Raw genomic sequence first — 15,117 nt, forward strand, 5'->3', positions numbered from 1 at the left:
TCATATGTACAACTTCCATCCTGATAATCAGCTGTAGAATATGTTCTCCCTATGGAGAGTAATTGTGGACAAAGCCTCCTCTCAGACCCCTGATATCAGTGCCCCCAGCCAGCCGTGTGATGATCAGTGTATGGCAGCAGAGGACGGAATAACAGGAAATGAAGGTTTATTATGAGCGATGAGCCCAGCACACAGTGCCGCTGCTATTCCCGAGTAGGAGGAGTTATCCGGTGACAAGCGCTCCGCTCCGCCCCGCCCCCTCCCTTCCACTGACACAACAGACCCGCCCATTTTCCCTCTGCCGTCAGCAGGCCACGCCTCCGTGACGTCAGGCCGCGGTGTCCGCCGGTCAGACCGGGACTTGCTAGCAAAAAGATGGCGGCCACAGCGCCCGTGGGTCCCGGGACACAACTCCCGCCGCACCGTTCGTCCCCGGCTCGGATTGGTTATTACGAATTAGACAGGACCATTGGCAAGGGCAACTTCGCCGTGGTGAAACTGGCCACGCACATCGTTACACGGGCAAAGGTAAGCAGCGCGAGTGGAGAAGGGGGGAAGGGGAATCCATGGAGGATTGTGGGGGCTCCGGAGGAAGCGGGGCTGGGGATGGCTGGGGGGGTCACATGTACAGGGTAGGCCCCGGACATCGGGGGATCCGGGCTGATCTACAAGGAGGATGTCATGTGACAATACTCATCTACAGTACAGGGGGCACTACTAGGGTTGTCACCTGTGTATTATCCTTCACCTCCCGACAGCCAATAGTACCCTTCTCACATCACCTCCATGGAGCACACTGCTTGGAGTCTCCTCATTACTTCTTCTCTGCTCCCTACTCTTCATCCTCCTCCTGCTCCCTACTCTTCATCCTCCTCCTGCTCCCTACTCTACATCCTCCTCCTGCTCCCTACTCTTCATCCTCCTCCTGCTCCCTACTCTTCATCCTCCTCCTGCTCCCTACTCTTCATCCTCCTCCTGCTCCCTACTCTTCATCCTCCTCCTGCTCCCTACTCTACATCCTCCTCCTGCTCCCTACTCTACATCCTCCTCCTGCTCCCTACTCTACATCCTCCTCCTCCTGCTCCCTACTCTTCATCCTCCTCCTGCTCCCTACTCTACATCCTCCTCCTGCTCCCTACTCTACATCCTCCTCCTGCTCCCTACTCTACATCCTCCTCCTGCTCCCTACTCTTCATCCTGCTCCCTACTCTTCATCCTCCTCCTGCTCCCTACTCTACATCCTCCTCCTGCTCCCTACTCTTCATCCTCCTCCTGCTCCCTACTCTTCATCCTCCTCCTGCTCCCTACTCTTCATCCTCCTCCTGCTCCCTACTCTACATCCTCCTGCTCCCTACTCTACATCCTCCTCCTGCTCCCTACTCTACATCCTCCTCCTGCTCCCTACTCTACATCCTCCTCCTCCTGCTCCCTACTCTTCATCCTCCTCCTGCTCCCTACTCTACATCCTCCTCCTGCTCCCTACTCTACATCCTCCTCCTGCTCCCTACTCTACATCCTCCTCCTGCTCCCTACTCTTCATCCTCCTCCTGCTCCCTACTCTTCATCCTCCTCCTGCTCCCTACTCTTCATCCTCCTCCTGCTCCCTACTCTACATCCTCCTCCTGCTCCCTACTCTTCATCCTCCTCCTGCTCCCTACTCTTCATCCTCCTCCTGCTCCCTACTCTTCATCCTCCTCCTGCTCCCTACTCTTCATCCTCCTCCTGCTCCCTACTCTACATCCTCCTGCTCCCTACTCTACATCCTCCTCCTGCTCCCTACTCTACATCCTCCTCCTGCTCCCTACTCTACATCCTCCTCCTCCTGCTCCCTACTCTTCATCCTCCTCCTGCTCCCTACTCTACATCCTCCTCCTGCTCCCTACTCTACATCCTCCTCCTGCTCCCTACTCTTCATCCTCCTCCTGCTCCCTACTCTTCATCCTCCTCCTGCTCCCTACTCTTCATCCTCCTCCTGCTCCCTACTCTACATCCTCCCCCTGCTCCCTACTCTACATCCTCCTCCTGCTCCCTACTCTTCATCCTCCTCCTGCTCCCTACTCTTCATCCTCCTCCTCTTGCTCCCTACTCTTCATCCTCCTCCTCTTGCTCCCTACTCTTCATCCTCCTCCTCTTGCTCCCTACTCTTCATCCTCCTCCTCTTGCTCCCTACTCTTCATCCTCCTCCTCTTGCTCCCTACTCTTCATCCTCCTCCTCTTGCTCCCTACTCTTCATCCTCTTGCTCCCTACTCTTCATCCTCCTCCTCTTGCTCCCTACTCTTCATCCTCCTCCTCTTGCTCCCTACTCTTCATCCTCCTCCTCTTGCTCCCTACTCTTCATCCTCCTCCTCTTGCTCCCTACTCTTCATCCTCCTCCTGCTCTCTACTCTTCATCCTCCCTACTCTTCATCCTCCTTCTCCCTACTCTTCATCCTCTTCATCATCCTCCTCCTGCTCCCTACTCTTCATCCTGCTCTCTACTCTTCATCCTCCTCCTCCTCTTCCTGCTCCTCTTTGCCCTCCTCTTTTGCTCCTTGCCCTCCTCATCCTGTTCATCCATCTTAAATGGGACTTAAAAGTGAACTCCCGGATAACACAATAAGCCCCCCTAAACTTCAGAGGGGAAATGGTCATTGGGTCTAGGAGTATTATGTAATTGCATTCTTCCTGGCTCTCCTCAATGTGACGCTTTGCATTGTGGGTGCTCTCAGGATTAGGGGTCCAGCTTTGTACTGGATGTAGCCACTGGCCTATAGAAGTGGCTTTGGGGGACCAGTCACATAGCATGGAGGAAGCCTGCCAGAATGAGTACAGTGCATTGTACAGATTATTTCTGCACCCCTGGATTTCAGTCATTTTAAAGTGATAGTAAAGACTAAAATGTGTTTATTAAAATAAAAAAGATGTTCTACTTCCCTGCACTGTACAACAGTATTGCACAGAGCGACCCCTTGCTTCTTTTTCAGACCCCCACTGGTGCTGTCTTCATCCTCTTCCTCTACATGCCCCCCTCAGCAAGCCAGGTGCTAAGGGGGCACCCCTGAGTGCTGGGCTGTGTGCGCCCATAAGTCCCACCCCTGCCATCTCCTGACAGGGCTTTGACTGAAAGCAGCAGGAGCCTATGGCTCTATATGCTCTCTGTGTCTCCTGTGAGGCCAGGAAGAGAAGATAGCGGGGCTGCAGCCAGGACAGCTCTGGATTGGTGATGAGGGTGGGTAGATTGGGCAGTTGAGATAATGCATTAGGGTAAAAAACAGTTTTGAATTTAGAAGCACTTTAGCCCCGGGGCCACTGTGAGGGTCATTTTTAGAGTGGATATCTGAACCCAAAAATGTCATACATTGCAGCATCCTCGTCCCTTTGGTTGTATTCATTTTCATCTTTTATGGGGATTTTATCAAAACTGGAGCAGCTGTCCATGGCAACCAGTCAGCTTTCATTTGTTAAATAACAATTTAATTAAACGCCTGCAAGCTCCCTCAACAGTGACGGCATCGTCTCCCCGGGTCCTTCTGCATGCCGGTCTTTGGCTGTTCCAATTGGCTGGTGCAGAATGACATCACTAGCGCATATGCAGGAGTGCAGTCACCCCGGCACACTAGCAATGTTCCGGAATGTAAACTGAGCTGCACATGGGCAACTGGTATATTCCATGGAGGATTGCAAACAAGCAGGTAAGTGTACTCTTTGCAGAGGGAACATTGCAATAAAAAGCCAGCCTGTTTGCACATTTTGATGTTCCACTTGAAGGCTGCATTCGCTGACGATCAGAATGGCAAGACTCTATTATTTCCTGTGGCTGGGGTTGACAGCTGTGTGTGGATAGCTTTGGCCACTTTGTGTGCATCCAGCCATGATCATCGCAGGTAATCGCTGGCTGTGTGAACAGTCTCCAATAGCTAATAGCTGTCATTGCACTGTATGGGCTCTGGCTATGTGAACAGCCTCCAATAGCTGTCATTGCACTGTATGGGCTCTGGCTGTGTGAACAGTCTCCAATAGCTGTCATTGTACTGTATGGGCTCTGGCTGTGTGAGCAGTCTCCAATAGCTGCCATTGTACTGTATGGGCTCTGGCTGTGTGAACAGTCTCCAATAGCTGTCATTGTACTGTATGGGCTCTGGCTGTGTGAACAGTCTCCAATAGCTGTCATTGTACTGTATGGGCTCTGGCTGTGTGAACAGTCTCCAATAGCTGTCATTGTACTGTATGGGCTCTGGCTGTGTGAACAGTCTCCAATAGCTGTCATTGTACTGTATGGGCTCTGGCTGTGTGAACAGTCTCCAATAGCTGCCATTGTACTGTATGGGCTCTGGCTGTGTGAACAGCCTCCAATAGCTGCCATTGTACTGTATGGGCTCTGTCTGTGTGAACAGTCTCCAATAGCTGCCATTGCACTATATGGGCTCTGGCTGTGTGAACAGTCTCCAATAGCTGTCATTGTACTGTATGGGCTCTGGCTGTGTGAACAGTCTCCAATAGCTGCCATTGCACTATATGGGCTCTGGCTGTGTGAACAGTCTCCAATAGCTGTCATTGTACTGTATGGGCTCTGTCTGTGTGAACAGTCTCCAATAGCTGCCATTGTACTGTATGGGCTCTGGCTGTGTGAACAGCCTCCAATAGCTGCCATTGTACTGTATGGGCTCTGTCTGTGTGAACAGTCTCCAATAGCTGCCATTGCACTATATGGGCTCTGGCTGTGTAAACAGTCTCCAATAGCTGTCATTGCACTGTATGGGCTCTGTCTGTGTGAACAGTCTCCAATAGCTGTCATTGTACTGTATGGGCTCTGGCTGTGTGAACAGTCTCCAATAGCTAATAGCTGTCATTGCACTATATGGGCTCTGGCTGTGTGAACAGTCTCCAATAGCTGCCATTGTACTGTATTGGCTCTGGCTGTGTGAACAGTCTCCAATAGCTGCCATTGTACTGTATGGGCTCTGGCTGTGTGAACAGCCTCCAATAGCTGTCATTTTACTGTATGGGCTCTGGCTGTGTGAACAGCCTCCAATAGCTGTCATTGTACGGTATGGACTCTGGCTGTGTGAACAGTCTCCAATAGCTGTCATTTTACTGTATGGGCTCTGGCTGTGTGAACAGTCTCCAATAGCTGTCATTTTACTGTATGGGCTTTGGCTGTGTGAGCAGTCTCCAATAGCTGTCATTTTACTGTATGGGCTCTGGCTGTGTGAGCAGTCTCCAATAGCTGCCATTGTACTGTATGGGCTCTGGCTGTGTGAACAGTCTCCAATAGCTGTCATTTTACTGTATGGGCTCTGGCTGTGTGAGCAGTCTCCAATAGCTGTCATTGTACTGTATGGGCTCTGGCTGTGTGAACAGCCTCCAATAGCTGTCATTTTACTGTATGGGCTCTGGCTGTGTGAGCAGTCTCCAATAGCTGCCATTGTACTGTATGGGCTCTGGCTGTGTGAACAGTCTCCAATAGCTGTCATTGTACTGTATGGGCTCTGGCTGTGTGAACAGTCTCCAATAGCTGTCATTTTACTGTATGGGCTCTGGCTGTGTGAACAGTCTCCAATAGCTGTCATTGTACTGTATGGGCTCTGGCTGTGTGAACAGTCTCCAATAGCTAATAGCTGTCATTGCACTGTATGGGCTCTGGCTGTGTGAGCAGTCTCCAATAGCTGTCATTGTACTGTATGGGCTCTGGCTGTGTGAACAGTCTCCAATAGCTGTCATTGTACTGTATGGGCTCTGGCTGTGTGAACAGTCTCCAATAGCTGTCATTGTACTGTATGGGCTCTGGCTGTGTGAACAGTCTCCAATAGCTGTCATTGTACTGTATGGGCTCTGGCTGTGTGAACAGCCTCCAATAGCTGCCATTGTACTGTATGGGCTCTGGCTGTGTGAACAGTCTCCAATAGCTGCCATTGCCCTGTATGGGCTCTGGCTGTGTGAACAGTCTCCAATAGCTGTCATTGTACTGCAGGGGTCGACAAATCCCGGGCGCCAGGTCGCCATGGCGACTAGAAATGGGGTCCTGGCGACTTGGCTTGGAAGGGGGGGCAAAAAAAAAAAATTTTTTTTTTTTTTTGTGAGCTGGCACCATCTGGTGGTGAGCCGTTGGTATTACAAGTTATTACCACCAGATGTGTAAGCTGGCGCCATCTGGTGGTGGCCGTTGGTATTACAAGTTAAGCATTACAAGTTAAACAGCAATTCTAATGTAATTTTTCACTATTTTCACTGCCATCTTCTTCCCTCTAATTAGAACCCCCAAACATTATATATATTTTTTATCCTAACACCCTAGAGAATAAAATGGCGATCGTTGCAATACTTTCTGTCATGCCGTATTTGCGCAGCGGTCTTGCAAGCGCACTTTTTTGGGGAAAAAATTACACTTTTTTTTTATTAAAAAATAAGACAACAGTAAAATTATCCCCATTTTTTTTAATATTATGAAAGAAAATGTTACGCCGAGTAAATTGATACCCAACATGTCACGCTTCAAAATTACGTCCGCTCGTGGAATGGCGTCAAACTTTTACCCTTTAAAATCTCCATAGGCGACGTTTAAAAAATTCTACAGGTTGCATATTTTGAGTTACAGAGGAGGTCTAGGGCTAGAATTATTGCTCTCGCTCTACCAATCGCGGCGATACCTTACATGTGTGGTTTGAACACCGTTTACATATGCGGTCGCTGCTCACGTATGTGTTCGCTTCTGCGCGCAAGCTCGTCGCGACGGGGCGCGTTTTCTGGCTCCTAACTTTTTTAGCTGGCTCCTAGATTCCAAGCAAATTTGTCAACCCCTGTTGTACTGTATGGGCTCTGGCTGTGTGGACAGTCTCCAATAGCTGTCATTGCACTGTATGGGCTCTGACTGTAGCTATCCACATACAAGTATCAATCCCAGTTGCAGGAATTAGATTGGCAGTGTGGCTAAATGTCCATGTGAATGCAGCTCTATTAAACAAGGTGCAGACAGAAGCTGAATGACAGCTGCTCTAGTTTTGGTAAATCCCCCTTATTTTTTTCCTTTAGGGCCTGTTTGCATAGTCCCAAAGCATTACAGGGCAATTTACCTCAAGTTACCTCATGCCCTATTTCAGTACACACCAGCGCCTTGGTGTCCAATGAAAATGGTAGGACAGATTGCATTTTTGCACCGCTTGTGTTGGCACACTGCACATGAGCTGCATCAATGTTGAATAAATTGTCAATTTGTGACATTTCAATAAAGTTAAAAAAGAAGAAAAGAAAGGTAAACCATGCTATGTGTTGTAGTAACGCGTCACACCGCCTCTTTACAACACACACCAGCGGGTGCACGTTATACACTTGCTGAGAATGTAAAAAGAAAACGAATGCAGCCACCAGATCTAAGGGCTGTTAACCTGCAATATTTATATTTTTATTTTTACTTTTTGTTCCTGGGTTTATACACATTTTATGACAGCATTTCGCAACCATTTTACCTCAGGAAAACCCTTAATATATTTGAGGCCTTGGAGCCCCTGCTCAGAAAATATCTTCAGGTTAGAATACATTAGCATAAGAACGCTGCAGAACGTTTTAAAAATAAGAATAAAGAAAATGGTATAACTAGAGTATTTGACACCCAGACCAGATTATTATTTCATCACCATTGCAGAAGAGTGTTGTAAAATAATGTGCAGAAAAGAAACAAACTGAGGATTATAGTGTCTGTTTATACCACTTGCCAATGAAAGCTTGTCCTCTTATCTTGGTGGTCAATGGAAAAACACACCTTCATTGGTGATCAGTGGAGAAGTGACCCTCTCACGATGGCGACCGGTGCAGAGGTGCCCCCTCACCTTGGCGGTCAGTGGAGAGGTGCCCCCTTGGGGACGGCGACCGGTGCAGAGGTGCCCCCTTTGGGATGGCGACCGGTGGAGATGTGCCCCCTCACATTAGTCATTGTAGGTTGGAGAACAATTTCCCACTGTCAACTGCTCTAGAAACCCCTACCATCCCTTTGGTTCCCTTTTTTGCTTTTAAAATGTAAAGGTCAATTTAAAGTAGATGTAAACCCAATTAACTAAAACCTCCTATATCTATAACATATTATTACAAATATAAAATAATACCTGCTTATACTGACACGATTGTCCTTGTTCAGGCAATTCCTGGCATAGGGTGACAATTTGTCCCTGTATACCAGTTTTTCTCCTTTGTTGTCATTCTGTCACATGCACATCTGTTGAAGACTACCAGTGGTTGCATTGGTGCCCAATGTGCGCCAGGCAGCCTGCCCTGAGAAATGATGGAGAATTTGCTGCATATGCATACAAAGAGGCTGCAAGAGATCAGTCTATGAGTTGGGGTATACATCTACTTGAATAAAGGGGCAAATATGATGCTAATGATGATTTTATTTCAGAGATGCACTGACATTTTCGGCCACCAAAAACTATTGGCGGAAAATAGGGCCGTCAGTGTTTTGCCGATAATGCTGCCAAAAACGTGATTTTTTACCATGATATATCTGTGCTTATGGTGATTTTTTTTGTTCATTGGTCATCTGACTCAAACTTAATACGAGTGTGTTATTGATGCGTTCTTTCTGCATTTTCAATCCATTTCAACGGGTAGGCGCATTTTTGGTGCAGTTTTTTTTTTAACTGACCACAAATGCAGCAAGCTAGATCTTTAACTGCGCAGTGGATCAGTGTGAAGACTGCTACTGACTACTACATAGTATATAATATTTTTAAAAAACTGTAATTTTCAGTTTCGGCCGTGTGCATCCTTAATTTTTCGTTTCCTAAAATTTTCTTTCAGTGCACCTCCCTTTTTAGTTCTAAAAAAAAAAGTACACATTTAAATATACATTTTATTTTTAGTATTTTTTAAGTACAGTATAAAGTAACAATAAGGAAAATCTAAACTACAGTGTTTAAGGATCTTGAGAAAACCATTTTGTCTGGTCCTGGTATATTTGTTAAAAATATGAAGTTATAGTGGAGTTTCACCAAAAAAACAACTTTGCATAATATAACAGCATAATGCATTTGCAAAAACATTTTGGAATGTTTTATTATTATTATTATTATTATTATTATTATTATTATTATTATTATTATTATTATATTTTTTACTCAACCCTTCAGCATGCTATGCTATGTGGTCCTTTGTATTCTGCCACTTCCTCTCTGTGGCGCCTGACGTTATTTCCCACGGCTCCCGTGCTCGCTGGTGCCAGTGGGCAGCGCCAAGGGCTAGGTTGCAGTAACAGGACGGGCACTTCGGACAATGCCACCCATTGTGATGGCAACGTCTTAAGTGAGCCGTTGATTCTGCGCAAGAACAAGCGGTGCATGCTGGTCGCTCAGCTGCACCATTCCTGGAAGATGGTGTTTGTGGGGTTCACATGCCCACAAGAAATATGGAAAATGCCAGCAGAATAAAAGTTTTATATTAGTTTGGGAAGTCAGCAATCGAGCGGCGATCTATATGAAACATGTGAGTAATATAACTAAGAATATTAAACACGCGATATTCATAATTTTTTTTTTAACTATTTGAACTCCTCTTTATGGTAAGAGGTATGGCTAATTGATACTGGCTTTGTATTTTGGGGGAATTGTATTCATGACAGCAGTGTATGTGTTTAGGAAATTCCAAATCTTCTGCTTCATTGAAGTAGATTCCTCTACTGTTTTGAAGGTTTTATGGCATGGTTTGTGATCTGCAGCCTGTGGTGGTGGATGGGATTTAGTTATAGAAAAATGCCTGGTATGCTTGGCCTAAAGAACAAGAAATGACTCTTTTTAGTTTATAATTGAACATGAGATCTGATGTTGGTAAAAGTCGGTACCAATCTTCGATAGTTGAAGCCAGCCAGACGTTGTTGGCCCACTGCGGCTTGTGTGCTGTTGGTGAATTGCTCACCTTACCATGCTTTGGCTACCAGAACTGATCAGAGGGCTCCTGAATCCTGCTTTTGCCCACCTTTAGTGAATAAGGTCCCCGAAGTTGCCAACGGTAACATTTAACAATAACTGATATATGGGAGAGTTTAGTGCTGATCACCTGCGTTAGGCAGGTTGTAGGTCTTCACTCTTCTTAGTTAATATACTTGTATCTCCAGTATTTGTGTTTTTTTTTTTCCCAATCTCTTTATTGATCTTTTTCTTTATACAAAATTTTACGTTTATACAAGATTCATTACAATATACATTTTGTTCCATCGTTTATCCAACATATGAAATCTTGTTTAATATTTATAAGCTTCTTTATCTCTCCAGTATTGTGACACCCTAACAAAGGCCTTTAGATAATTGAAAACCAAACTCCATTTTATCAAAATTCAACTTATCTGTTAAATGTTTTTTCATCAAAGTTTAAAGTTTTTTTTTTCCAAAAGAGAATATTACAAGAGTAGAAAATGTGTATAAAAATAATGTAACAATAAGGACATATAATGCTTGAGCTACGTTGCAGAGATGTTGTTGGGAACCCAAGTTTGTGTTTACTCCTGGTTGAGGAAAGTGGTAATAAGTTTTGGGGGAGAGTAGTAATCGTATGTAGGCTGGCTGGGGTAGTGATCCTATGTAGTCTGTGGAAGGGTGGTGGGGTGAGTTATCTTGTGAAAAATCAGCGTAAGACCCCTTTCACACTGGGGCGTTTTTCAGGTGCTTTAGCGTTAAAAAAAGCACCTTTAAAGCGCCTGAAAGAAGCTGCATCTGCAATCCCAATGTGAAAGCCAGAGTGCTTTCACACTGAGGTGCTGCGCTGGCAGGGCGTCAAAAATACCGTATTTATCGCGGTATAACGCGCTCCCACGCGCTGAGCGTGGGAAGCGGCTATCGGCGTATATCGCGCACCCACGACTTTCCCCTCTTTTTAAGGGGAAAATAGTGCACGATATATGCCGATAAATACGATAAGTCCTGCAAGCAGCTTATTTGCAGTGCTTTAGGAGCGTTAAATACACCGCTCCTAAAACCCCCTTTCCCATTTGAGGCGTTTTTTTTTTTTTTAACGCCTGAAGAACGCCCCAGTGTGAAAGGGGTCTTGGCAGAGCTTTACCAGCATTTTTCGGGCGCTGGCAGTGTGAAAGGGCTCTGAAAGCACTCGGGCTTTCACTTTGGGATTGCAGATGTGGCTTCTTTCAGGTGCTTTACAGGCACTTTTTTTTAACGCCAAAGCGCCTGAAAAATGCCCCAGTGTGAAAGGGGTCTAAGTGTGGGTCTACATTGATAGAGGGTGCTCTCCTGGGCCTCCAGAGCTCCCTATAGAAGATTGGCAGTAGGATTGTCTGCAAAGGTCAAACTATTTCAGGACGGTCTGGAAATTCATGGGTTAGTGATAAGGCGGTTGTATTGATCCTAGTAGTGGAACAATAGTGACGGGTACCAAGTAGAACACGTTTTTTTTTCTTGATTAATGAGGATTGGTCACGTCTGCCATGTCACAGAATGAATGGATATTCTGACAGCATTGATCAGGTGTACAAGCAAGAACTTTCTATACGTATTTGTTGGGCTCATGTCATTCAAAGAAAGAAATATGTGAGGTCTTTGGGAGGGATTATGTTGATTACTGTGGTTATTATGGGAAGTATAGCACACCACAATGGTATGGTTTTCGAGTAGCACTGAAATGTCTTGACTTTTTATTTTGGGTAGAATATGGCAAGGTTTAAATCGGGGTTTGACAAATTTGCTTGGAATCTAGGAGCCAGCTAAAAAAGTTAGGAGCCTGAAAACGCGCCCTGTCCCGACGAGCTTGCGCGCAGAAGTGAACACATACGTGAGTAGCGCCCGCATATGTAAACGGTATACAAACCACACGTGGGGTATTGCTGCGATCGTTAGAACGAGAGCAATAATTCTAGCCCTAGACCTCCTCTGTAACTCAAAACATGCAACCTGTAAAAAAAATTTAAACGTCGCCTATGGAGATTTTAAAGGGTAAAAGTTTGTCGGCATTCCACGAGTGGACGCAATTTTGAAGCGTGACATGTTGGGTATCAATTTACTCGGCGTAACATTATCTTTCACAATATAAAAAAAATGGGGATAACTTTACTGTTGTCTTATTTTTTTAATTAAAAAAAGTGTATTTTTTCCCAAAAAAGTGCGCTTGTAAGACCGCTGCACAAATACGGCGTGACAAAGTATTGCAACAATCGTCATTTTATTCTCTAGGGTGTTAGAATAAAAAATATATATAATGTTTGGGGGTTCAAATTAGAGGCAGTGAAAATAGTGAAAAATGACACTTTTAGAATTGCTGTTTAACTTGTAATGCCAACGGCCACCACCAGATGGCTCCAGCTCACAGAAGGACACAGAGACTTCACAAGGCCGCGGCCTCAATTACTGGCCGTCACAGGCCCGCCGCAATCGCGCGGTGGGGGTGCACGGAGACACAGGATCATGTGCCTTCCTTGCTCCCCCGCCGCGCCCGCTGGGGCCGGTTATTGAAGCCGCGGCCTCAATTACCGGCCGCCGCGGGCGCCAGGTCACAATTTATTGTCACAATTGCGACCTGGCGCCCGGGCATTGTCGACCCCTGGTTTAAATCCTATCATAATATTTTTAATATCTGTGCTCTTCTGGGGAGATTTTCCTTTACATCCTGTCCTGCAGACACAACGAGAAATGAGAAGAACTCCCATCTTAGACAAATGTCACCAGACCAAGTGTCCTCATTATCACCACTTGTCCTGGTGACAGCTCTAACATTTTTGGATTTCCCCTTGCCTTGGGTTTTGGTGACAGGGGTAAGCAGGATAAATAGAAATGGCAATGTCTCCAGCTGGGACTCAATCAGCAATAAAAACTTGACAGGCACTAAACTAAAAAAGGTTTGAGTTAACATCGTTTAAGCATGCCACCATTCAGTGTTTTGTTTTTTCTGCATGTGAGTGGGCGGCCTGCTTGAAATGCAACTTCACTCCTGCCTCTTTTTTTATTTATTTTTTTAGAAGTGATCAGGAAGAAAAAACTTGCCGATCATTAGTTTCTCTCACCCAGCAGTAATAATCTCTCTGGTTACTTTGGTAAGTAGCATTGCTTTAGGAAAGGGTTGGAGTGGATGACATGAAGGTGGTAACAAATAGGTTTGGTAACGTGGGTTAAAAGCAGGGTTTGACAAATTTGCTTGGAATCTAGGAGCCAGCTAAAAAAGTTAGGAGCCAGAAAACGTGCCCCCGTCCCGCCGAGCTCGTGCGCAGAAGCCAACGCATACGTGAGTAGCGCCCGCATATGTAAACGGTGTTCAAACCACATATCGCCGCGATTGGTAGAGCGAGAGCAATAATTCTAGCCCTAGACCTCCTCTGTAACTCAACATGCAACCTGTAGAATTTTTTAAACGTCGCCTATGGAGATTTTAAAGGGTAAAAGTTTGTGTGTTTCCTGCTGACCCAACCACATTTAGATCTCTATGGTCTGCTTCAGTCTCTCCTAACCTGATAAGGGGGTTGGCTTTTCAAATAGACGAAAATAGCCCATTTTGTGAATATAATGTGTGTGAGTTCCATGTGGTGGTCTTTCCTAGAATAGCACAGAGGTACTTTGTCTCTCCCACTTCATAGAATAGGAGCAAAGCTGAATTGGAGATCTGTGAGGAACAGGAATGGGTCATTCTGAATTCGGGAAATTCTACTTCAGAAAAGGAACAATATTCAGGCTTCTTAAAGCACATTATTCCTCTTTGTACTTGCCTAAGAAACACTCAGTGCTAGGGGTGGGTGGGAAACGCAGGCCCTGCTTTCATCTTGCTGTGGACCAGCTTTAGACGCTTGCAGAAATAAAGACCCTTCTGTATAAGGTCTTGTTGGGTAATGTTTTTATATTTCTGGCCCTTTCCTGAGCATACTTGGGTCAGCAGCACGATTGCTGAGGTGGATTTTTATCTATTGCCTTCCCCCAAGACGGCTGGATCTCTCGGTACAAACATGGAGGTCTACCCTGTGCCGCAGAGTGGATTTGCTTTAAATCTCTATTAAAAATCATCATTTTATCACTAGTAAAATGGCTTGGTTTAAATGAACTTTATTTAACCGCTTGCCGACCACCGCACGCTGATGTACGTCGGGAAAATGGCACGGCGGCGCATATTGGCGTACAGGTATGTCTCCTTTTAATATGCACAGCCATGGGTCTTGTGCGCCTCCGGTGGCACTTGCGACTCGGTCGGGTACTCCGTGAACAGACCCGATCGCTGCCGGTGTCCTGCGATCGGGTCACAGAGCTGAAGAACGGGGAGAGGTGAGTGTAAACAAACCTCTCCCTGTGCTTCCTAGTCAGACTGTCACTAATCGCCTGTTCCCTGTCATAGGGAACGACGATCAGTGATGTGACACGCCAAGCCACGCCCCCCACAGTAAGAATCACTCATTAGTAGGGCCGAAACAACTAATCGATTATGAAATTAATTGATTACAATTTTCATAATCGATTAATCAGCCAGTAACATAATGGGGTTAAAACAACTAAAATTGGCTCTTTATAGTACAAAAAAGCAAATGGCTACTGTAATTATTACTTTCACTGTCCCACAGTAAAAAAATGAACCCCTTACAGTAGCGATTATTTGCTCTTTTTGTACTTATTTTTGTTTTTTTAACCCCATTATGTTACTAAACATCTCAGGCCTGGGTCACACCTCTGTCTTTTGGTGCTTTTTGCAGAAACACACAACAGTACATTTACAATGTTTTCCTATGGGACACGTTCACATCCATGATTTTTTTTCAGCTGCTGCGTATTTGGAAAGGGCGAGGATATTTTAACGCCAAACGGTGCTATTTTTTTTTTTTTTTTTTAGTTCAATATACTTCAATGGAGAAGCTGCAGAAAAGCATGTAATGTGTTTTTGCGGCAATTTGTGTTTTGTAATCTGCCCAACAACAAATTGGCCCAAAAAAATGTTAAAAATATATATATATTTTTTTTAAGGCTATTATCCAATTAATCGAAACAATAATCGGCCAACTAATCTATTATGAAAATAATCGTTAGTTGCAGCCCTACTCATTAGGTCACACTTAACCCTTTCAGAGCCCCCTACAGGTTAACCCCTTCACTGCCAGTGTAATTTTCACAGTAATCGGTGCATTTTTATAGCACTGATCGCTGTAAAAATTACAATGGTCCCAAATAGTCACAATAAAA

At 45.4% G+C, this 15,117-nt stretch overlaps 1 protein-coding gene across 3 annotated transcripts in view; it reads left to right on the forward strand.

The window, feature by feature from the left end:
* The first annotated feature begins 310 nt into the window (after window positions 1-310).
* SIK3 (SIK family kinase 3) overlaps window positions 311-15,117 on the forward strand; it is a 281,667-nt gene continuing 266,860 nt past the window's right edge. For all 3 annotated transcript variants that reach the window (XM_040327664.1, XM_040327667.1, XM_040327665.1), the window contains exon 1: window positions 311-528. In XM_040327664.1, coding sequence (XP_040183598.1) covers window positions 376-528 — 153 coding nt within the window. In that variant the 5' untranslated portion in view covers window positions 311-375. The remainder of the gene's footprint in view (window positions 529-15,117) is intronic.

The sequence above is a fragment of the Rana temporaria genome, chromosome 10, assembly GCF_905171775.1.
Source record: "Rana temporaria chromosome 10, aRanTem1.1, whole genome shotgun sequence".
In the NCBI taxonomy this organism is placed as follows: Eukaryota; Metazoa; Chordata; class Amphibia; order Anura; family Ranidae; genus Rana; species Rana temporaria.